General features: G+C 43.5%; 1 protein-coding gene across 1 annotated transcript in view; it reads left to right on the top strand.

The window, feature by feature from the left end:
• The window catches only part of MUC2 (mucin 2, oligomeric mucus/gel-forming), a 51,703-nt gene that overhangs the window by 15,376 nt on the left and 12,012 nt on the right, over positions 1–24,315 (top strand). Inside the window, exons 16-35 of the mRNA XM_042784873.1 lie at positions 124–379; positions 1,233–1,285; positions 1,657–1,766; positions 2,200–2,351; positions 2,815–2,953; positions 3,501–3,611; positions 3,923–4,102; positions 5,139–5,378; positions 6,643–6,799; positions 7,935–8,063; positions 9,674–9,821; positions 10,697–10,740; positions 11,284–11,481; positions 11,841–11,870; positions 12,240–12,731; positions 13,626–13,701; positions 13,960–14,126; positions 14,526–15,119; positions 16,229–16,555; positions 19,281–23,602. Of these exons, the coding sequence (XP_042640807.1) occupies positions 124–379; positions 1,233–1,285; positions 1,657–1,766; positions 2,200–2,351; positions 2,815–2,953; positions 3,501–3,611; positions 3,923–4,102; positions 5,139–5,378; positions 6,643–6,799; positions 7,935–8,063; positions 9,674–9,821; positions 10,697–10,740; positions 11,284–11,481; positions 11,841–11,870; positions 12,240–12,731; positions 13,626–13,701; positions 13,960–14,126; positions 14,526–15,119; positions 16,229–16,555; positions 19,281–23,602 (7,925 nt within the window). The remainder of the gene's footprint in view (positions 1–123; positions 380–1,232; positions 1,286–1,656; positions 1,767–2,199; positions 2,352–2,814; positions 2,954–3,500; positions 3,612–3,922; positions 4,103–5,138; positions 5,379–6,642; positions 6,800–7,934; positions 8,064–9,673; positions 9,822–10,696; positions 10,741–11,283; positions 11,482–11,840; positions 11,871–12,239; positions 12,732–13,625; positions 13,702–13,959; positions 14,127–14,525; positions 15,120–16,228; positions 16,556–19,280; positions 23,603–24,315) is intronic.

Here is a 24,315-nt window from a genome sequence, read left to right on the forward strand (position 1 = left end):
AAAATTTAAGGGAGTGTTTTTACCATTAGATGCTGCACAGCCAGAGAAACTAAAATGGAAACGTGAAGGTTAAATTGTCCATCCTGCATCCCTTATTTATCAGTTTGTTTATTTTCCCTCCAGCTAAGGAAGTGTCTGCCTGCCCAGGAAATCAAATCTTCCTTTACAATCTTACAATGTGCCAGCAAACCTGTCGTTCCCTTGCTGATGGTGAAAAACATTGCTTGCAAGGCTTTGCTCCTGTGGATGGCTGTGGCTGCCCGTATAATACATACCTGGATAACCAGGGTACCTGTGTACCCATCTCCAAGTGCCCGTGTTATTACAAGGGATCATACCTGGAACCAGGGGAATATGTCACAAAAGATGGAGAACGTTGGTATGTTTTATTACGGATTCTTGCTCATGAGATAAAAGCCCTTTTAAAATTAGCTTATTAGGTGTAAACGGCTTAGCATATTTTTGTGCTTTAATGAACATCTGTGATATGTTTCACAACATCTTCATGCTGAGCAATCATCATCCTGTAGAAATGTAATTTATTAATAATTGAGGAGCGCAGCTTTGTTTGGAGGTGTGAGTACTGGCCTTCACAGGTAAATGTTCTTCTGAAACTGCACTGTTAATAGGGCAGAGGGGTAAAAGGAAGATAAAAGGCCAGCTATAATGTTATGTTGCTATTTCCTTTTCTGTTAGAGGTGGGTTGCTTGTGTTTTCCACTGTAGGAAGGTCCCCCTGATACGTATTTACTGTAGCATAGGCATTTGAAAGTAACTTTCACAGGTCTGGTATTTTTTATCATGAACTCTGACAACTGTTTGCTGTGTGAATCATCAGTGTAAACTGTGAAATCCTTCCTTCTCTCATCTGGCAGATGAAGCATACAGGCCAACAAATTTGCTGTGTATGAGTTGGATAGGCATGAAAATATACTTGTGTATCTAAATGAAGGCTTTGATTTAGAATATCATTATTATCTGTTTCCTGAGTCATCAAAAAGCATAGTACTAAGTATTAATAGAATAGCTGTCATTCCTTAAAACATAACCTTTTCTCCAAGTGAAAATTCATGAGTGTACTTCAGTAGAGTGTACCTTGAAATATCTGTAGAAATTATGTAGAACCTCTGTGATAAATACTCTCAAATCTATATAAATCAGTCCTTAGATTACACTGAAGACACTGAGATGACTTTTTTTTTTTAAATTTTTACTACTTCACTTCTTTTCTAGTGTTTGCCGAAATGCAAAGGTCCAGTGTACTTCAGTGACATTAGGAATGAAACGTAAGTGGCAGTCTATAAAATAAAATAAAATAAATACCATAACTGAACCTTCAGACCCAAACCTACACTTTCAATTTGAATTCTCCACTTACTTGTTTTGTGTTTTGCACGGGGTTTTTTGGTGTTTTTGTTTGTTTGTTTGTTTTTGTTGTTTTTTGTTGTTGTTGTTGTTGGTTTTTTGTTTGTTTGTTTGTTTTGTTTTTCCTTTATGTGAAACAGTTATGCATTTTCACTTTCTTCTGTCTTCACCGAGCCTCTTTTTTTCATAAGGATATACATACCCTGAGATTTCTGTCTTGGCAACAATAATCTTTCACACACACTTCTTTTGCCTTTTCTTGATAAATCTAAATGAGCAATGTATCTTTCAGATGCAACAGAATGTTCTCCTGACAAGATGTACTTTGACTGCAACACATCCCCAAAGTGGACTTCACAAACACCTGTACAACTCAGCTGTCATACTCCTCAAACTGATCATGTATGTGTCCAATTTCTCCCCATGTTGTGTTTCCTTTATTCATTCTGTATGCTTTAAATGTGACACAGTGCAGCACAGAAAATGAAGTTGTAACAGTCTATTTCTCTTTGGTTTAAGCTTCTTTTCTTTTCTCCCCAATGATATTACTCTGACAATTTCATGATGATTCCATTCCCTTTATGGTTTCCCTCTCCTTTTTCTTTTTACTATGTCTTCAGTAGAGTAATATCTCCCAGGCGAAATATGATTTGGGTTCTTAGACAATTAAAAACTAGAAGGAAAAAAATAGAAATCTAGGAAGAAAATCTTATAAAACTAATAAATATTAGGTTGTTTGGTTATAAATGCAGTTTTTACCAGAATGCTTATGAAGAAGTGGAATTAAAATGCAGTGCTTCTTCATAAAATGACAATTTCTCCTTATATTCCTTAGTTCCAGGCAGAGTGTGTCTCGGGCTGTGTATGTCCTGAAGGTCTCTTTGATGATGGTAAAGGGGGCTGTGTTGAGCAGAAGGACTGCCCTTGCATTCACAACAACCAGTGGTACTCTTCTGGACAGAAGATAACAGTGGACTGCAACACCTGGTAAGTTATAATTTTGTATTCTCTTCTAGAGTGTATTCTCTGCAGTAAACTAATAACCAAGTCTAGGCTTAAGTACTACAGTGCCTGTCATAGCTGCAATTATAAACCTTTATTTTCAGGCATAATTTTTGTTATCCGAGGAAATACAGATTCTGCTGAAAATATTGAGGCAATAGCTACCTCTGTTTTCAGTAGACAGTTCTTATCGGGAGAGTGCGCTCATTTTTAAAATATAAATACTACCAGATCTAAAAACTTTATCTGGCCAGACTTAAAAATCATGTTATAGGCTTAAAACCAGGCTAAACTATTGAAGTTGAAACTTAAGACACTCTGTAACACTGAAATGGGTACTGTGCACATTATTGCGTTGTATCATGTAGCTTCTTGGTTTGTTCTTCAGTTTCCCAAAGAGCACGGTCTTGGTGGGATCTGAAAATTCAACTCTTCTGCTCTCTTCTAGTACCTGCCAAAAAGGGGCTTGGAGCTGCACGGAAGATGTGTGCTATGGGACTTGTACGATATATGGAAGTGGCCATTATATCACCTTCGATGGAAAATTCTATGACTTTGATGGGAGGTGTGAATATGTGGCTACTCAGGTAATGCTCATTGGGAGGGCTGAAATGGCATCTGATTGACTAAAGATCTACATTCCTCTTCGGTTTTGTCATTCCTTATCGCCTGTGACCACTGTTCCTGCCAAGATAAATTCTGTAGTTTCAATGCAGGCAAGCTGTGTGAATGTTGTTTTTTTTTTTTTTTTTCTGATTCAGCGGTCGTAAATTGTATGCAGCAGGACTACTTTATAGTGAGAGCTAACAACTAATTATCAGTTGTGAAATAAATGAAAATTCTAAGCATACAGGACAAAGATATTTATATTTAAAGATATATTCCTCATTTTGTTTTGTTATCCCACTTGTTTCCCAGGTTTTGCCACACATGAGACTGTCTTAACCGTTTATATGTATGTAGGGATATATGTGTATAAGTTCATGCATCTGTAAAAATATATGTATGTAAGATTTCACATATGAAGCATTTGTAAAATGTGGAGATTCATATTATTGTAATTATGATGAGATTAAACTAAAAATTAAATATTCTACCTAATTATCTTATGCTTATTTTTTCCTTTTTCAATAGGATTATTGTGGTGACAGAAATTCCAGTGGCTTGTTCAGTATCATCACAGAGAATGTCCCTTGTGGAACTACAGGAGTCACCTGCTCTAAGGCTATTAAAATGTTTCTAGGGGTAAGTAATGATGCTCAGTGAGTATATCTCAGTATTCAAGTATTGCAAAAAATGTAATGTTCCAAAGGCACATCCATAAAAGCAGCTATAACGAATTAAGTTTAGAGGCCCTATCAAATTAATCTATAAAGGTATAGATTCTCAGGTACTGAAACCTCACTCAAACAAAGGTGCTATGCCACTTATTGTCATCTTGGAAAATCATCCCAGACTTTGAGCTACTGGTTTCAGAATGAACTGTAGTGTTACGAGTGCCTAATATTTTATCTCACAAAAGTTAGTGTTATAATATTTCACTTCTTATCTTTCAGAAAACTGAACTGAAATTGGAGAACAAAGATTATGAAGAAGTTCAGCGAGATGTTGGTGATGATGTGCGTTATTGGAACAGGACTGTAGGCCTCTACCTCGTTATTGAGGCTAGCAATGGTGTGATGCTTATTTGGGATAAGAAGACTACTGTTTTCATCAAGCTGACCCCTGATTACAAAGTTAGGACCTGTCTGTCTTTTTTTTGTAGTAGTAGTATGAATAGATAAATGAAATAAGGAAATGTAAATGTTCTTTTATGATGACTCTGCACTTAATTCCTATATCCTCTGCACATTGATCATCAGCTTGCATTATTACTATTATGGCTTGCAAAGGTGCTACTGGAGTTCCTTACAGTCCATCATAATGCATTGCAGAGGATGCATAGCATATGATTGCAAAAAAGCTAAATGTCTAAGGCATTCTGAGCTTGTAAATATTAAGAGCCAAGCATCCAAAGTATTTTAAGGGATGAGAACTGACTGTAGATGCACTTGGAAACCTGCATGGAATCTCAGCTCTGAGTTAAAGCTGAATTCCCTGTGCAATGTATGGAGATGATAATGATTTCTGAAAATCATCATGCTGAACTATAGAGTACTGAATTCTTTGGGCTGAATGAGGAGGTGCAGGGTTGTCTAAACAGGGACATACTGTTGCTTGAGGGGGTTGATGGACTTTAAATAGCACTATCGTAATTTCATTATTGTGGGTAAGTTGTTAAATTCTTTCTTTTGAGAAAAATGAGTCCCTGTAATTTTTTTTCCATGGATGAAGAAATGGTGCTCATTATGTTAGAAGCTTTTAATAAAAACAGTTTTGAGCAGAATGAAATTCCCCCAGGCTTACATTAATAGCTGAGTTATGAGAAGAATGGAAAATAAATTAATTCTCAGCTGAAAAAAGCTGATGCACTCTTTAGTGTTATAAGTTGGATGAAGGGCCACCACAGAGACATGGAAACACACTAGACATAATTGGTTTCACGGAGCGAAGTCATGGCAGCTGAATAGTTCACTGAGTACACAGACAAATAAAGGTTTAATTTCTGTACAAATGATTTGGAAGTAAAGATGAAAGTACGTCATTTACACATGGAGTCAGTTGTCCTTTTCAAATGTCAGTGTTTTGCTCTTACTCAAGTAGAGTCTGTTTCTCACTTCCATGGTATATTTAAGAGCTGTGGATTTAAAAGCTGTTAATTTTCTTTTCTAGGGCAAAGTGTGTGGTCTGTGTGGCAACTTTGATGACAAGTCTAACAATGACTTTACAACAAGGAGTGGGGTGCAGGAGACTAGCGCTCTGAAGTTTGGGAATTCCTGGAAACAGTCTTCCATGTGCCCAGATGTCACAGAAGAGATTAAACCCTGCGATATGAAACCACATCGGAAGTCCTGGGCAGAGAAAGAATGCAACATCATCCGGAGTGGAGTCTTTAAAATCTGTCACTCTAAGGTTTGTAGATGGGACAGCACAATGCATTTCTGCTACTGCAGAAGCAGAGACCATCAGAAATGGATGAAGAAATGGTTAGAGTGATTTTTAAATAAGTCTTCAGAACAGCTACAGGTGTCAGCACTTTTCAGCTAGTCTTAGTCAAAGTAGTTTGGGTATCTGTGGCTACGGGACTGTGTCAGGAGTGGTGCCAGCCACAGCTGTACAAGCCCATATTCATCACCACCGTCTCACTGCTACTGCCACGCAAGCTAGCTTCATAAATGTAGTCTGAATAGTTCTGTGTGTGCTAAACAGGTCTACGTTGCACCATGTCTTGTTGAGACTGTCAGTACTTTAAGTTCTAAAAGGCCTGGCAACCAACAGACCCGACTTCTGACAGAAATGCATACTGCACTTGAAAGGTGACTATCAAAGACACCGCTGCTCCTTGTAATATTCAGCTCGCAGAAGGGATCTTCTTAGAAATCACCGACATTGTGCAGTTTAGAGAGGCTTAGCTGCTAGTACTGAGCCTCCAAACGGCCACAGTATACACTAGGTCAGGCCCCCAGCGTCCAGACCACAGTGAACAGAAAACACACCTCTCTACTTCTTGTCTCTTTCCTGAAACATGGTAATATAACAATTATCAGGTTATATTTCTGTTATATTATTTATAATAGGATATAACTGTTCTTAACTCACAGTGGAAAAGTCACAAAGAATTACTAATTTAATTGACTTAGTATGTGTTTCTATGTTGATTCCTTCACCAGCTAAAATCCAGTCTAAGTTTCCCCTCTTGCAGACCCAAGCAAAATAATGGAATTTTTTTGCTGATGTGTCATTGGATAAACTCCAAAAACTAAGAAGCACAAAATTATCTGCTTTGTATTTGCTGTGAAGTGCAGCTTTTCTGATATTACTCACCACTTGTTTGGCAAAGCTTGCTGGAAGATAAGACTTTATTGGCATCGATCCAACTTGATTTTTGAGAGCAGTAAAACGGAGCTCTGTTAGAAAATGTGGACACTGCCAAAGACTCTTATTTTATTTTTTCAGTCATAGCAAATTATGAAGGTACTATATTACTTTAAGTCTATTATTATCCAAAATATATTCAGCAGCTTCAAATCTATAATGTTTGTCTGTGATTTGGTAATTCCTAGAAACAGTCTCATTCCTGCCCAGCTCAAATCCCATATGTCAGGAGATCTCTCAAGCGTACTAGTTTGAAAGCTAATTTGGAGTTGACCCGGGGCATCATTTCTTTCCCCAACAGGTAGACCACCATCCTTTCTATGAAGCTTGTGTTCATGATGCCTGCTCTTGTGACAGCGGTGGAGACTGCGAGTGCTTCTGTTCTGCAGTTGCTGCATATGCCCAAGAATGTACCAAGGCTCAGGCCTGTGTTTTCTGGAGAACTCCTGATATATGCCGTGAGTAAAAGTTAAACACAATGGCATCTTTCTGGCTGCTGTCAGAAAGCCTGTCAAAGAAATCATTAATACTATCACTGCAAGGTTGTGCTGGCTATCCAATGTAATTTATTTTTGCAACATATCAGGGAACAAACAGAACCAGTAAATTTGTGTATTTCAATTATCTTTTATTCAGCCTGGTTTTCTTTCTTCTTCTTTTTAAATTTCTTCTTATTTTTTCTTTCTTTTTTTTTCTCTTTTTTTCTCTTTTTCTTTTTTTTTTTTTTTCTTCTTTTTTTCTTTTTGTATTAAGGCTAGGTTTCAAGTCACCCTTCCATTTTGCTTGATAACAGGAGTTGCAGTTGACTAATTATCTTTCTCCACTATCATTTTTTCAAATTAATCAGAATTTGATTTAGCAAAAATATATAGAAGTACACCTGTGTAGATGAACCTAATCAGTGTTGAGCACATTAAACAGTGTCCATTAGCAGTGTTAGTGTTCATGGCGTAGTGGTATGAGATAATGTAAAATAATATTTAAATTAATATTCCCCCCAAAAGTGTTCAAATGAAAATTTTGAGATTCTAAGTGGCAGAAATGTAAAATTTTTTTAGTTTTGAAAATTCATTCTGATTCAGAATTAAGGCTAGTTGTAGTTTTTAATTTAAGAAGTCAGTGAAATAGAATTTACAAGTTTCGGTCAGCTCTGATATATAAGTTTTTAAAAGATCCTTCTACTGTCCATAGTCATCCAGCTGAATTCTGTTTTAACTTGTATCCATAATGTCTCATATTCTTGCTCTTAGCCTGCAGGAAATGACTCTCAGCCCAAGTGATATACCAAGACAAGAACTAATTTGAATATACCGCAAGAGTATTTAGGAGTTTGCTTGTAGCTAGAGAAGAAAAATACACTCAGAAATTTACCCTTAATGTTTAGAAATCAACATTAATTCTTTATTTTTTTTTTTTTTTTTTGCAATTTGAGTCAAACATTTTCGCACTGCAGCTTGAGTGCTTAATATGAAAATCTTGGGCTGCAGCGTTTTGACCCCAGATTTTGATATACCCTGTGTTTAAGTATAGTAGAAGAAAGTCCAGGTCCTATACTCATGATTAATCACCTTCTCTTTTATTTTTTCTCATCAGCGATATTTTGTGACTACTACAACCCTCGTAATGAGTGTGACTGGCACTATGAGCCTTGTGGCAGTAATGTCACGACCTGCAGGATGATTAACAATGTCAGCACCAACTTTACAGTACCATACCTGGAAGGTGATAAATTCTTTTGCAATTTTGTATTTTATGCATATAACTTTGTACAGATATCATTTAATAAATATGGAATAATCCATAGATGTTCCTAAATCTGTTACGTTGAATTTGTTTCCAGCCTTACGTGTATGTTTCCTATAATGTAATTTATTATTTATTAGCATTGGTAGGTGATGGTTACATTATTGACAGTTATAAAACTAGGTCTCTGCTTGGATAATATCCTGAAACATGCAAGATGATTACATTATTATTTTGTATGTCATCTTAAGGGCATTTCAAGAGAAGGAAAAGCTTTTACATGACAAAGAATAAATTTACTGATAGTTGAAGGTTTTTAACCTTATCATTCTTTATGCATCAGATCCATCTTGACTTTATTAGATTAATGTGCAGCATCCTCCTGTCTTTACAATGGAAAATATCTTTAATGTCAGACACAATGACGCTGCTGTATGTTGGATTTTTAGCAGACACCACTAAATGTTTTCAGAGGGCTATTGAGAGCTACCTCCGTTTGTAGTGTATTTCATTTGTAGATATGATATTAGTAGGTGAAAGTCCTTGTGCTTGATAACCAAAAGAGAATTTCATGTCATAACTGCATTGCATGACTGCAATGATCGAAGAATATGAATGACTTTACAAACATCTTTTGTTTTACCACATGATAAAGTTGGAGAAAACAGTCATGATTTTGGCCAGACAGTCCTTTTGGTCTGGACTGGAAGCAATTATCTCCAGTTTAAGCATTGGAAAGAAATGCTGAGAGTCTGACTTTGCTATTTTAATCCTTGAATGCTAGTAACAAAACAAAACAGAAAAGCCCAAACAAACAAACAAACAAAAAACCCCAAACCCACCAAACCTAACCAAAATGTTACCAAAAAAAAAAAAAAAGTCAACTCTATGTTTTAAAATAGATTGTCTTAGATTATTAGAAAGATTTAGAAAGTGTCAGAAACCAGATTATTACATATCTAGTTTTCTTATTATCTTTCTAAATTACTTTTGGTTTTTATATTCAGTGGAAATATAGAGCACGCTTACTTTTGTTAGGACATCTTTAGTACAGTTGGGCAGTATGAAGTGACTTTTAAGTACCAGTTATTTACATGGTCATTCAGTTTATAGGTTATTTAGAACTCCATTATAGTATAAAGAGGATTTTATGTAGTGAAAAACCTGTTTGTTAATGAATCTACTTCCATATTCTTCACAAAAGTATTACTGATACAGTGATCACATTTCAATATCTATAGAAAAATCAGGATGTTTCTTTGTCTTAAGATTACTAGCTGCTCACAGAAATTAATATAAATTAGGGCTTTCTCCAAGATCTTGAATTGGAGAAAACAACTTCCCTAGTTTCCATGACTAAACTCTTATTTGATCCTCCTCACCCTAGACCTATCAATGAGAATTGTGTAATTTTAAGTCTTTTGGAAAGACTAATTGTCCAAGGATTAATTTGCATTGGACATTTTCAATTTCTTTCACTATGCTTGATTCAGTGAGAATCATTTACCTTCAGAAGCTATCCTATCATTGATTTAACTCTCTATGCTTTTTTTCTTTACCCTGTATATTGTTCTATTTCTCATCAACAGGTTGCTACCCCAGATGTCCTCCAGAGAAACCTTTTTATAATGAAGCGACAAAGGAATGTGTGCCTGCAGATCAGTGTTGGTGTTATGTCAATGGAATCCATGTTCCCCCTGGGAGTGAAATACCCACAGAAGACAACTGCACAAAATGGTATATAAAACTGTAAAATCATCTGCAGTAATTCAGGAAAGAATTTATGTATGCTGAGCCCTTCATTTACTTTATTTAGTCTCAAGAAAATAGAGAAGCAACTTCAGCTGAAGAGCTGGTATATTCTAGCATTTATCTATACAAATCAGAGGAACAATGCTGTTTATTCCAGTTGAGATTTAAACTCAGAAAATGCTGCATGTACAATACGTATAGATTCTAAACTTTTCATTCATAATTTTCCAAACCCATAATAATCCAGATTTCAGGTTGATAGTGTTGTTAGAAGTGTATTAGCAAATTCATTAAATATGGTCTTCAAAGTGTATTAAATAATACAATGGCATGAAACCTGGGTGTGTCTCTAGAACAACCTTTTGATTCTCATGGCTCTTTGGGAAGAGAGGGTCTACCGTGTCTCGCATTCTCATTTAAAACTGGGATTTCAAAATCACTGTAACCTGAAATGATCTGTATTAACCCTGAAACTGATAGATGAGTCCTAATTGCTCATTTCTAGAGCCTTACTAATGATAGCACTGACATCTATGACTCCACATGGTGACCAGAGACAAAAAACTCCTGATCTAGCTATAAGTTCACTGCTCTGAAAAACAGTTGTTATTATTGCATTATGGTAACTTGGAACACAAAGTGGTTCATGATAGTTTTAAGATGTACTTAAAGAAGGAAAGCAATGACTTAGTTTGAATGAAATAATGATAGGCAATATTGGAAAATATTACACCCAGAAAAATATCCAGTAGTATGATTGAAGATCAAGTGACAGATTTCTACATTTCTGTGCTCTTGACTGTGCTAAAAGGTGCCATAAAACATCTGCAACATTTTAATTTTTTAAAATTTTCTTTTAGTATCTGTGGCCCCTCAGGATCCATACAGTGTACACCAATCCCAGGTAAATAACATTTGCGGTTTTCTACAAAAAAAATGTATGGAACTGCTACGTCTGTCTCTACAAAAGACTCAGTACTGATTTGGAATAATTTTTTCCAGTGCTAGTTGAAGTTGTGGCCAAAGAAATTTGGGCATCACTTTTGTTGAACCTTGCTGTTAGTACTTCTTGTTCAACCTTTTTCTCATGTCCCTTTATTCTTCCTCTGCATGCCCCATACCCAAACTAATGGATTTCACTACAAGAGTTTGTACTCCCAGAACCTGTAGAGAAGTCTCAGATAGTAAATTTCAGTTGTTATTTCTCTCAGAACATTTTAAAACCTGGTTTGTAAGTCTGTTCTTCCAAGTGTTTTATGAAGGGCTTTATTAAATATGTTTTAATGTACCTCTAAATGTAAAGATGAATTAGTGCAATGTATTAGATCTAAGCTTCAGGTATAGCTCTAAAAGCTGTGATGCATGTAAATGCTTACTTGTCCATAAATACTTTGCCTTTGCCTCTTACCAGTTAGAAAAATTTCACAGTAAAGCTCTTTTTTTGCAGGCTGTCCTTGTGTCATCAATGGAACAAGTTATGAAGTGGGTGAAATTGTGGCACAAATACAGGATGGTGACATATGTATAACATACATTTGTGCAGAAAATGGTTCTATAGTTGTTGGAAGTACTTATCCTTGTCCAACATCTACTTCACCTACAACCATTTCAACTACCTTTCCTACCAGTACTCTTACCACCACAGGTAAATCTTCAACAGAGATATTTTCTTTAAGGAAAATATTTTAAAGATAGAATTATATGGGCTTGTAGTTGATGCAGTTAGAGTGATATTTATGAATAGTTTTATCACAGTACACTAAGAAAGATTAACACTTCGAGTTGTAATTTCTTCTATGAGAAGTAAATCAGCTATAGAAATACAGGATGCCTTCCTGATTCTGAAAAACATGTTAGCACCTCAGTATCCTGCTGGGATAGTATAAATTGCCTCAGTAGTCTCAGCAAAAAAATATCATTAGGGTATTTAAAACTATTATGATATATTTTTTTAAAGATTGCAGATGATGGAGTAATTTCTTTTTTTTTTTTTTTCTATTTCAGTTACCACTACAAGACCTCCAGTAACTACAAGTAAGTTTTAAATAGAAAACTAAGTTGTTAAAGAACATCAAAGCAACATTTAAAGGAAGAGTAAATTAAAGATGGCCACTACAGAAAAATTTATTTAAAACAAAGATAAATATTTTTTTTTAATTGTGAAAATGTGATAAGTGTAGAGAGAAGAAAGACCTTTAAAGGCTTCAGCTTGGTGATTTTGTTTTGATGTGATGCTTCCTGTTGAAAAACCTCATAATAGAAAACCAATTTTAGAACTCTTCTTTTGGAAAAATGACAAGTTACAATGCATTGCTCTAGTCCTTAATGAAATAGAAGACGAAATTAATCTTCTCAGCATGTTCTCTTTAAGCTCAGATGCTGAATCTCTGTCTTTTCTTGCAGCTCCATGCTTTGCATTAATCTGTAATTGGACTGAGTGGTTTGATGTTAGTAACCCTGAGGAAGATGGCGGTGACTACGAAACCTATGATGCAATAAGAAATGAATATGGAGACAAAATATGTGAAACCCCTGAAAATATCGAATGCAGGGCTACAGATGAGCCTGATATGAGCTTAGAGGAACTTGGCCAGAAAGTAGAGTGTAATGTTACATATGGACTAATCTGTAAGAATGAGGAACAAGATCCAACTATGTGGCAACTTTGCTATAATTATGAAATCAGGGTAAATTGTTGTGAGTGGCATGAAATTTCTTGTGAGACTCCAAGTACAGTGAGTCCAACACCAACTTCAACAACCGTCAGCACAACAGTACCCATCACTACTACAACCAGGCGGCCAACAGCAAGTACCACCACACCCATACCTACCCCAACCATCACAAGTGAATTCACACCATCAGTCACCACCCCAGGAACTTCAACCTCTCCAGGTATTTAGCAGACCAATAATCTCTGCTCTTGTTTTGCCATAGGGTAAATAAAGGGCTGTTGGCTGCTAAAGGCATGTCATCTCCATAGCAGATATTGAGCTGGCACGGAGTCTTACTTATGCTGGTTTGGAGCTCTATCCTTCTTCTGGAGAGGAGATTCCCAGAACAACCTGTTGTATGAGATTAGAACAGGCATTGATACAGAGTCCCATCATTTTAGGCATTGTCTGGGTGGGGCTGTGCAGAATTCCATCTCTTTCTTCTCCTGCTTTCCCTTTGTCATTGCTAATGTTTCCTGTGGTTATGGATCTAGGAAGAAAGGATTCCCCTGGCAGGTTTTCAGGAAGACTTTCACTCTGTAGGCTGCCACTTGCTGTGAACTGTGGTCTTTGGCTGCTGAGGCCCACTTGTACTCTGTTAACCTCTTCATCAGGCCATGGAGAAATGACGTGACATTCAGGCAGGAATGTATTCCCGTGCATACTTCCTTCCCAGACAATAGCTTCCCCTCTCAGTTGTTACTGCAGAAGTCAGCAAGGTGTTCTAAGTAATACGGAAGAGATAGAAAGCCTCAGAGAGCCTTACTTCTCCTCATGTCTTCACAACTGGTAGGTATTTTTGATTTAGTGAGAAGTATGTTGCAGAAACATTGCTAGTCTCCCTGCGAGGAAAGAATTGTCATGACCCTGTCTGTGCACTTATTTGGAATTAGTCTGCTTTCCAGGGACAGAAAAGAAGGCCTAGTGATGCAGGCCTTTACTGTGGTAAGAGTGGTCTGTCTGCTATAGATTTCTGGCAGCTACCTAACATGTAAATTCTATTCAGTGTATATTTTGTCCCACTGATGAATCTTGCAACTTTGTCTGTTTTCTCTGTCCCTGTTGTTTCTAACAGCCCCACCATCGTCCACAATGAGCACAGTGTCGTCTCCACCCATATCAACAACTTCTCCCACGCCAACATCATCAGAGCTGCCCCCCAGCACCACCACCACCTCCGCGCTGCCCCCCAGCACCACCACCTCCGCGCTGCCCCCCAGCACCACCACCTCCGCGCTGCCCCCCAGCACCACCACCTCCGCGCTGCCCCCCAGCACCACCACCTCCGCGCTGCCCCCCAGCACCACCACCTCCGCGCTGCCCCCCAGCACCACCACCACCGCGCTGCCCCCCAGCACCACCACCTCCGCGCTGCCCCCCAGCACCACCACCTCCGCGCTGCCCCCCAGCACCACCACCACCGTGCTGCCCACCAGCACTGTGATGCCGCCCAGCAGCAGCACCAGCAGCATCCTGGAGACAACGACAACCGTTACTGGCACACCAGCACCCACCCCAACTACTGTGAGCACATCTGTGCCCACGCCAACATACACCACCACCCAACGACCTATAGGTACTTGTCTGGTCTGTGGTCTCATGTGTTGCCCTGCTGTGGGAAAAATTAAGGCCCGTGAACACCTGAAGTTGTACTTGTCCTGCTCTACCTCATGCATTGTCCTTATTTGAGAGCTTTTCCACCCAAGAAGCCCAGTACAGCAACGTGCCCTAGCTGTGAGGGAGACACACACACGTCTCGGCAGTGCCTGCGTCCTGATTTGGCCCCAGTATGCTTTGTAGGGCCAAGAAGGGGCAGTCTGCCCGCACAAGGGAGCTTTACTGTGGCCGGGGTTGGCTGGCTGGTGTGGCACTGCCCCAGGGACACCCAGAGCACCACCTGCGAGTGTGCTGGTGCCCTGGCTAGTTGTTTCTGTTCTGGCTGTTTCTGACTGTTCCTCTTGTTGCTCTCCCTTAGACTGTGAATGCGTCTGGACAGACTGGATTGATGTGAGTTACCCAGATAGTTCTGACAGAAACAGTGGTGACTACGAAACCTTTGAGAATATTCTGAAGTACAACTCCTCCTGGGTCTGTGCGAAAGCTGAGAATATTTCATGCAGAGCGGAGCGATTCCCTCATGTTCCCATTGAAGACTTAGGGCAGAATGTGGAATGCAGTGTTAACACAGGGCTCATCTGTAACAACAGTGATCAGGTCATAGGAGGTATCGTACCAATGCCGGTCTGCCTCAATTACGAGATCAGTCTCTGCTGCGTCCCCGACATACCAGAGTGTTTTACAAGCACCACCACAGGCACCACGACAGTCCCACCGTCGCCCACAATGAGTACAGTGTCCTCTCCGCCCATATCGACAACCGCTCCCACGCCAACACCACCGGAGATTCCCAGCAGCACCACCAGAACCACCACGATGCCTCCGAGCAGCACCAGCACCAGCAGCATCCCAGAGACAACGACGACTGTTCCTGGCACACCAGCACCCACCCCAACTACTGTGAGCACATCCATGCCCACGCCAACATACACCACCACCCAACGACCTATAGGTACTTGTGTGGTCTGTGGTCTCATGTGTTTCCTTGCTGTAGGAGAAATGAAGGTCCCTGAGCACCTCAGTTTGTACCTTCTGTATGGGATCAGGGGTGGGAGTAATTGTTATGCATTCCCTGTAAGGCCATGTGCCCAAAGCTAGACCTTGGGCTGGATCTTTCTGAAGTGAGGAGGGTGCAGGGTCCCTGGGTAGAAGGTCTTGTGTTCCCTGACTCAATGAGACTCCCAGGGGTTGTTCACCTTCTGCTGCTGCCCAGCTTAGACAGATATTGATCTGATGGGAAATCTTGCTTTTGCTGCTGTTGAACCTCGTCCTTCAGCTGGAGAGAGTGTACTCGGTGGGCGCCATGGTGTTGCAATGGGAGCGGGGCCTGGCTTTGTGGCACTGCCACTTCAGGCACTGTTTGGGCACAGCTGTACTTGCTGTCCTCCCTTTCTTCCCTGGCATCACCTCTGTGGCCATTGCTGCCACTCACCTGCAGTTCTGGCTGCAGGAAGCTCTGAAGGTTTTCCCCGGCAGGGTTGAGGGAAAGTTTCAGACTCTGGGTTTCCCCTTGCTACACACCCAGGTTCTGAGCAGCCAGGTTCTCCCAGCATAACCACGAGTGGTTTTCTCCATCCACGCACATGCTGTTGGGAAGCAAGCTGATGTTTTGGCAGCAGTGTGTGTCCTGAGCCTGCTTTCTTTGTGGTCATGACCCTTCCCAGTGTTTGGTTCCTCCCTGAGATAGTGAGGTGGTGTCAGTGCCGCAAGAAGGTGAGGGAATGGTGATAGTCCCTGCTTAGTCCTGTTGCACCTCATGCATTGTCCTTATTTGAGAGCTTTTCCACCCAAGAAGCCCAGTACAGCAACGTGCCCTAGCTGTGAGGGAGACACACACATGTCTCGGCAGTGCCTGCGTCCTGATTTGGCCCCAGTATGCTTTGTAGGGCCAAGAAGGGGCAGTCTGCCCGCACAAGGGAGCTTTACTGTGGCCGGGGTTGGCTGGCTGGTGTGGCACTGCCCCAGGGACACCCAGAGCACCACCTGCGAGTGTGCTGGTGCCCTGGCTAGTTGTTTCTGTTCTGGCTGTTTCTAACTGTTCCTTTTGTTGCTCTCCTTTAGACTGTGAATGCATCTGGACAGACTGGATTGATGTGAGTTACCCAAATAGTTCTGACAGAAACAGTGGTGACTACGAAACCTTTGAGAATATTCTGAAGTACAACTCCTCCTGGGTCTGTGCGAAAGCTGAGAATATTTCATGCAGAGCGGAGCGATTCCCTCATGTTCCCATTGAAGACTTAGGGCAGAATGTGGAATGCAGTGTTAACACAGGGCTCATCTGTAACAACAGTGATCAGGTCATAGGAGGTATCATACCAATGCCGGTCTGCCTCAATTACGAGATCAGTCTCTGCTGCGTCCCCGACATACCAGAGTGTTTTACAAGCACCACCACAGGCACCACGACAGCCCCACCGTCGCCCACAATGAGTACAGTGTCCTCTCCGCCCATATCGACAACCGCTCCCACGCCAACACCACCGGAGATTCCCAGCAGCACCACCAGTATCACCACGATGCCCCCCAGCAGCACCAGTATCACCACGATGCCCCCCAGCAGCACCAGTATTACCCCGGAGACAACGATGACCATTACGGGCACGCCAGTTCCCACCTCAACTACTGCAAGCACATTCCCAACACCAGTTATAATCACCAAAACACCGCTGCCTCCGACTTCAGAAGCATTAAGTAATTTTCTGGCTGTGTTGTCATTTGTTGCCTTGCTTGGGAGAAGTCTAGGGTTATTGGCAGCTTACTGTGTGTCTTAATTTTTGTATTCTGAGGGAGTGTAATTGATGTAGGTTTCAAAAAAAATGATAGAATTGGAGAATAATTTGGGTTGGAAGGGACCTCTTTAAAGATCTTTTAGTCCAACTGCACTGCTATGGGCAGGGACATCCTTCTTTATATCAATTTGTTCACAGCCCCATTCATCCTGTCCTTAAATGCTTCCAATACTTGGACAACCGCAACTTCTCTGGGAAACCTGTCCCAGTGTCTTTTCAAACTCATCATAACAATTATTTTCCTTATGTTCACTCTAAACCTACTCTCTAGTTTAAAACCATTGACCCTTATCCTGTAACTATGGGCCTTGGTAAAAAGTCTCTCTGTCTTTCTTTTAAGCCTCCCTTATATATTGAAAGGCTGCAATAAGGTCTTCCTGAAGCCTCTTCTCCCAGTTGAATAACCCCAACTCTCTGGGACTGTCTTCATAAGGGACGTGTTCTATCCCTCTGATCATTTTTGTGGCCTTCCTCTGGACCCTCTCAAACAGTTTCATGTCTTTCCTACTACTGGGGACCCCACACCTGGATGCAGTACTCCAGGTGGGGTCTTATGAGAGTGGAATAGAGTAGGTCCTCCACTGAGCTCTCCTTTTAGAAAGTGCCCATCTTTCTGGTTCTGGGTTCCATTCCTTTGGTTATTTGAAACATTAGGATTTTTTCCTTCCTTTTACCTTTTCCATCCTCTGCCCAGCTTAGACAGATATTGATCTGATGGGAAATCTTGCTTTTGCTTCTGTTGAACCTCGTCCTTCAGCTGGAGAGAGTGTACTCGGTGGGCGCCATGGTGTTGCAATGGGAGCGGGGCCTGGCTTTGTGACACTGCCACTTCAGGCACTGTTTGGGCACAGCTGTACTTGTTGTCCTCCCTTTCATCCCTGGCATCACCTCTGTGGCCATTGCTGCCACTCACCTGCAGTTCTGGCTGCAGGAAGCTCTGAAGGTTTTCCCCGGCAGGGTTGAGGGAAGGTTTCAGACTCTGGGTTTCCCCTTGCTACACACCCAGGTTCTGAGCAGCCAGATTCTCCCAGCATAACCACGTATTCTCCAGCCATCCATGCGCTGTTGGGAAGCAAGCTGACATTTTGGCAACAGTGTGAGACCGCTTAGCATCCCAGTGAATCTGCTTCCACAACAGTACACCATCTGTTCCCTTTTTTCCTTCTGAACATGAGGGAGTTTGTCAGTCCTCACCTAACTGTGAATTAATTTTAGTTGAAGGACTGTCCTTGTGGACTGTGTGGGCAGAGGCAGCGTATCTTACTTTCTCCTATCCTCCAGGATTAATACTGCATTCTTGTTATGTATGCAGTGCTTGTCTATCTACCATGTGTCTCTTACATCATGCTGTAAAACCACAAAAAGATGGCTCTGAGGCTGTCCTCTGAGTAACGTGAACAATTTATAAAATACTAATCAAAACCTGTTTTAAAGGAGCCCACATTAGGGCTCATAATGAAAACTGGCTTGGTCATGTGAGAAAGAAAAAGCAGAAAAGGGATTTTAGGTTTCCTAGCATGCCAAAACAGTTTGTGGGTGAGTAGTCTTAAAGGCCAGGCAGTTAGGTATGGAACACAGATTGATCCAGAAACTGCTGAGTTTGAATAGAATCAAATGACTCTGAGCATAGTAAATGCTGGGATGATGATGCCACAAGAACAGTGATGTAGGGAACAGTGGCCTATCCATAGAATATAACATGACAGCAATACAGAATTAACCAAAGAGTTCGCTGATCAAGTCAATGAATTCCCATGGATTTAGGTTTGCTGAAATACTCTATGCAGTATAAAGTTTTAACACTACAGATAGCTGTTGTATCCAACATTAATCATTACTAAAGTGTTTACATCAATATCTCCCATGCAAGACATAGATGTTTAAAATAAGGCCTCTGTTATGCAAAAGCCATTAGTAAAAGAGCTCCTGCTTCATTCCTCTATGAATAAGTTATGCTGAAGTTTTGCTGAATATCAGTTATAAGAAAATGACACGAAGTTAATAAAAAATGTAATTTACCAATGTAAAATAAAATATTATGTTTTTTTCCTGTCTTAAAGAGGAAACAACAACTCAACCAGAAACACCGACAAAGACGACTGCTACTGTTACACCTTCAGCTACTCCACTGCCAACAACTAGAACGACAGAAATAGAAAGTACAGTGTCTACCATAGGCACTACTATTCAACAAACAACACCCTGGGTATCAACGACCCCAGTGACAGCCACCACCTCCGGAGTCACTGAAACAGGATCGACCATCAAAACCACCCCCTCAGCACCTACACCCACACGACCCACTCCCCACAGCACCACAGGAGTAACAGAAACGACGAGCCATGAGACCACTACCACCGGGACTGGGAGCCCTCCTACGGGATCGCCTACCGCCACCGTCAGCACCACAACCTCACCACCGTCTCCCCCAATGTCTACAGCCAGCACTCCTGCATCACCACCAGTGGTATCAACGACCCCAGTGACAGCCACCACTTCTGGAGTCACTGAAACAGGATCGACCATCAAAACCACCCCCTCAGCACCTACACCCACACGACCCACTCCCCACAGCACCACAAGAGTAACAGAAACGACGAGCCATGAGACCACTACCACCGGGACTGGGAGCCCTCCTACGGGATCGCCTACCGCCACCGTCAGCACCACAACCTCACCACCGTCTTCCCCAATGTCTACAGCCAGCACTCCTGCATCACCACCAGTGGTATCAACGACCCCAGTGACAGCCACCACTTCTGGAGTCACTGAAACAGGATCGACCATCAAAACCACCCCCTCAGCACCTACACCCACACGACCCACTCCCCACAGCACCACAAGAGTAACAGAAACGACGAGCCATGAGACCACTACCACCGGGACTGGGAGCCCTCCTACGGGATCGCCTACCGCCACCGTCAGCACCACAACCTCACCACCGTCTTCCCCAATGTCTACAGCCAGCACTCCTGCATCACTACCAGTGGTATCAACGACCCCAGTGACAGCCACCACCTCCGGAGTCACTGAAACAGGATCGACCATCAAAACCACCCCCTCAGTACCTACACCCACACGACCCACTCCCCACAGCACCACAGGAGTAACAGAAACGACGAGCCATGAGACCACTACCACCGGGACTGGGAGCCCTCCTACGGGATCGCCTACCGCCACCGTCAGCACCACAACCTCACCACCGTCTCCCCCAATGTCTACAGCCAGCACTCCTGCATCACCACCAGTGGTATCAACGACCCCAGTGACAGCCACCACTTCTGGAGTCACTGAAACAGGATCGACCATCAAAACCACCCCCTCAGCACCTACACCCACACGACCCACTCCCCACAGCACCACAAGAGTAACAGAAACGACGAGCCATGAGACCACTACCACCGGGACTGGGAGCCCTCCTACGGGATCGCCTACCGCCACCGTCAGCACCACAACCTCACCACCGTCTTCCCCAATGTCTACAGCCAGCACTCCTGCATCACCACCAGTGATATCAACAACCCCAGTGACAGCCACCACCTCTGGAGTCACTGAAACAGGATCGACCATCAAAACCACCCCCTCAGCACCTACACCCACACGACCCACTCCCCACAGCACCACAAGAGTAACAGAAACGACGAGCCATGAGACCACTACCACCGGGACTGGGAGCCCTCCTACGGGATCGCCTACCGCCACCGTCAGCACCACAACCTCACCACCGTCTTCCCCAATGTCTACAGCCAGCACTCCTGCATCACTACCAGTGGTATCAACGACCCCAGTGACAGCCACCACCTCCGGAGTCACTGAAACAGGATCGACCATCAAAACCACCCCCTCAGTACCTACACCCACACGACCCACTCCCCACAGCACCACAAGTGTAACAGAAACGACGAGCCATGAGACCACTACCACCGGGACTGGGAGCCCTCCTACGGGATCGCCTACCGCCACCGTCAGCACCACAACCTCACCACCGTCTTCCCCAATGTCTACAGCCAGTACTCCTGCATCACCACCAGTGGTATCAACGACCCCAGTGACAGCCACCACCTCCGGAGTCACTGAAACAGGATCGACCATCAAACCCACCCCCTCAGCACCTACACCCACACGACCCACTCCCCACAGCACCACAAGAGTAACAGAAACGACGAGCCATGAGACCACTACCACCGGGACTGGGAGCCCTCCTACGGGATCGCCTACCGCCACCGTCAGCACCACAACCTCACCACCGTCTTCCCCAATGTCTACAGCCAGCACTCCTGCATCACCACCAGTGATATCAACAACCCCAGTGACAGCCACCACCTCTGGAGTCACTGAAACAGGATCGACCATCAAAACCACCCCCTCAGCACCTACACCCACACGACCCACTCCCCACAGCACCACAAGAGTAACAGAAACGACGAGCCATGAGACCACTACCACCGGGACTGGGAGCCCTCCTACGGGATCGCCTACCGCCACCGTCAGCACCACAACCTCACCACCGTCTTCCCCAATGTCTACAGCCAGCACTCCTGCGTCACCACCAGTGGTATCAACAACCCCAGTGACAGCCACCACTTCTGGAGTCACTGAAACAGGATCGACCATCAAAACCACCCCCTCAGCACCTACACCCACACGACCCACTCCCCACAGCACCACAAGTGTAACAGAAACGACGAGCCATGAGACCACTACCACCGGGACTGGGAGCCCTCCTACGGGATCGCCTACCGCCACCGTCAGCACCACAACCTCACCACCGTCTTCCCCAATGTCTACAGCCAGCACTCCTGCATCACCACCAGTGGTATCAACGACCCCAGTGACAGCCACCACCTCTGGAGTCACTGAAACAGGATCGACCATCAAAACCACCCCCTCAGTACCTACACCCACACGACCCACTCCCCACAGCACCACAAGAGTAACAGAAACGACGAGCCATGGGACCACTACCACCGGGACTGGGAGCCCTCCTACGGGATCGCCTACCGCCACCGTCAGCACCACAACCTCACCACCGTCTTCCCCAATGTCTACAGCCAGCACTCCTGCATCACCACCAGTGGTATCAACGACCCCAGTGACAGCCACCACCTCCGGAGTCACTGAAACAGGATCGACCATCAAAACCACCCCCTCAGCACCTACACCCACACGACCCACTCCCCACAGCACCACAAGAGTAACAGAAACGACGAGCCATGAGACCACTACCACCGGGACTGGGAGCCCTCCTACGGGATCGCCTACCGCCACCGTCAGCACCACAACCTCACCACCGTCTTCCCCAATGTCTACAGCCAGCACTCCTGCATCACCACCAGTGGTATCAACGACCCCAGTGACAGCCACCACCTCTGGAGTCACTGAAACAGGATCGACCATCAAAACCACCCCCTCAGCACCTACACCCACACGACCCACTCCCCACAGCACCACAAGAGTAACAGAAACGACGAGCCATGAGACCACTACCACCGGGACTGGGAGCCCTCCTACGGGATCGCCTACCGCCACCGTCAGCACCACAACCTCACCACCGTCTCCCCCAATGTCTACAGCCAGCACTCCTGCATCACCACCAGTGGTATCAACGACCCCAGTGACAGCCACCACCTCTGGAGTCACTGAAACAGGATCGACCATCAAAACCACCCCCTCAGTACCTACACCCACACGACCCACTCCCCACAGCACCACAAGAGTAACAGAAACGACGAGCCATGGGACCACTACCACCGGGACTGGGAGCCCTCCTACGGGATCGCCTACCGCCACCGTCAGCACCACAACCTCACCACCGTCTCCCCCAATGTCTACAGCCAGCACTCCTGCATCACCACCAGTGGTATCAACAACCCCAGTGACAGCCACCACCTCTGGAGTCACTGAAACAGGATCGACCATCAAAACCACCCCCTCAGCACCTACACCCACACGACCCACTCCCCACAGCACCACAGGAGTAACAGAAACGACGAGCCATGAGACCACTACCACCGGGACTGGGAGCCCTCCTACGGGATCGCCTACCGCCACCGTCAGCACCACAACCTCACCACCGTCTCCCCCAATGTCTACAGCCAGCACTCCTGCATCACCACCAGTGGTATCAACGACCCCAGTGACAGCCACCACCTCCAGAGTCACTGAAACAGGATCGACCATCAAAACCACTCCCTCAGCACCTACGCCCACACGACCCACTCCCCACAGCACCACAGGAGTAACAGAAACCACTGCAACTCACAGTACTCCAGCGACTTCAACTGCTGTCATCACCACTACTTCAGGACCATCCTCCCTAGAGTCTACTGCTAGCACTCCTGTATCTCTGCCATCAGTATCAACTACCCCCCAGTCACACACCACCTCTGGTACAACTCCAACAGAATCTTTTACCACCACTTCAGGAACAACCTCTGTTAGTTTTACCACAATCACTGCAACCAGCACCACCAGCACCTCTGAAATTGTTCCCCCTGGCTCAACTAGCACTTCTGGTCCAACTGCAACATCAAGTGCAGTCACTGTTGTTGGAAGTTCTACGTACAGTACAGTTACTCCACTCAGTTCAACTGCCAGCACTCCTGGAAAAAATTGTTCTATTTTACCTAATGAGTCTTATGCAGTGAGTAGATTTCATGAGTTTTTTTTAATATTCTGCTCTGTATGGAGACTAGTTTTATGATTTCAATGTTATTAACATACAGAGTAGATATTAATACGGATAGAAAATAATGTATCAGTCCATTCTGTTTCTTTCTGTTTTCTTGGGTATCAGCATGACTTACAGTGATATTCAGTTTGATAGCTTATATATTGCTTTTAGTTCTTCAAGGATATTTTTAATTAAGGCTTTCTTCAAGACATGATATCACAGCTCAGTGTTTGTCTTTACTGTAGGACAGCTTTGATGAAGAGGTAACCAAGGGCTAAGTGGTGCTAAACTATCTTTTCTGTTTCTGTTTTTGAATAGGTCTAGAGTGGGAAAAAGTTGTTTATGTGTTTACAGTGCAGCCCAACAAGAAACCACTGGGCTGAAGTAGTCTGAGTCTGGAATGAGTCATACTTGGTCATAGTCTGGTTTCAGGAGAGGACTGGGAAACAGATCACCATATTCAGCTGATTGTGAAATTTGACCCAGAGTTCTGAGTTTTTTGGAACCCTCCACTTCTGACACAGACAAGCTAATGTCTTGTACATTTCTAAAGCCTCCTTACCACTTAGATGTCAACCAACTTGCTCAGTAGATTTGCAGGGATAAAAATTATACATGGATGAAAAACTGGGGGAAGGCAGAAAAAATGCCTAAAATCACAATGCATGCACATAATCACCTTA

This window comes from Tyto alba, unplaced genomic scaffold (assembly GCF_018691265.1).
Source record: "Tyto alba isolate M040663 unplaced genomic scaffold, T.alba_DEE_v4.0 Super-Scaffold_8, whole genome shotgun sequence".
Taxonomy (NCBI): Eukaryota; Metazoa; Chordata; class Aves; order Strigiformes; family Tytonidae; genus Tyto; species Tyto alba.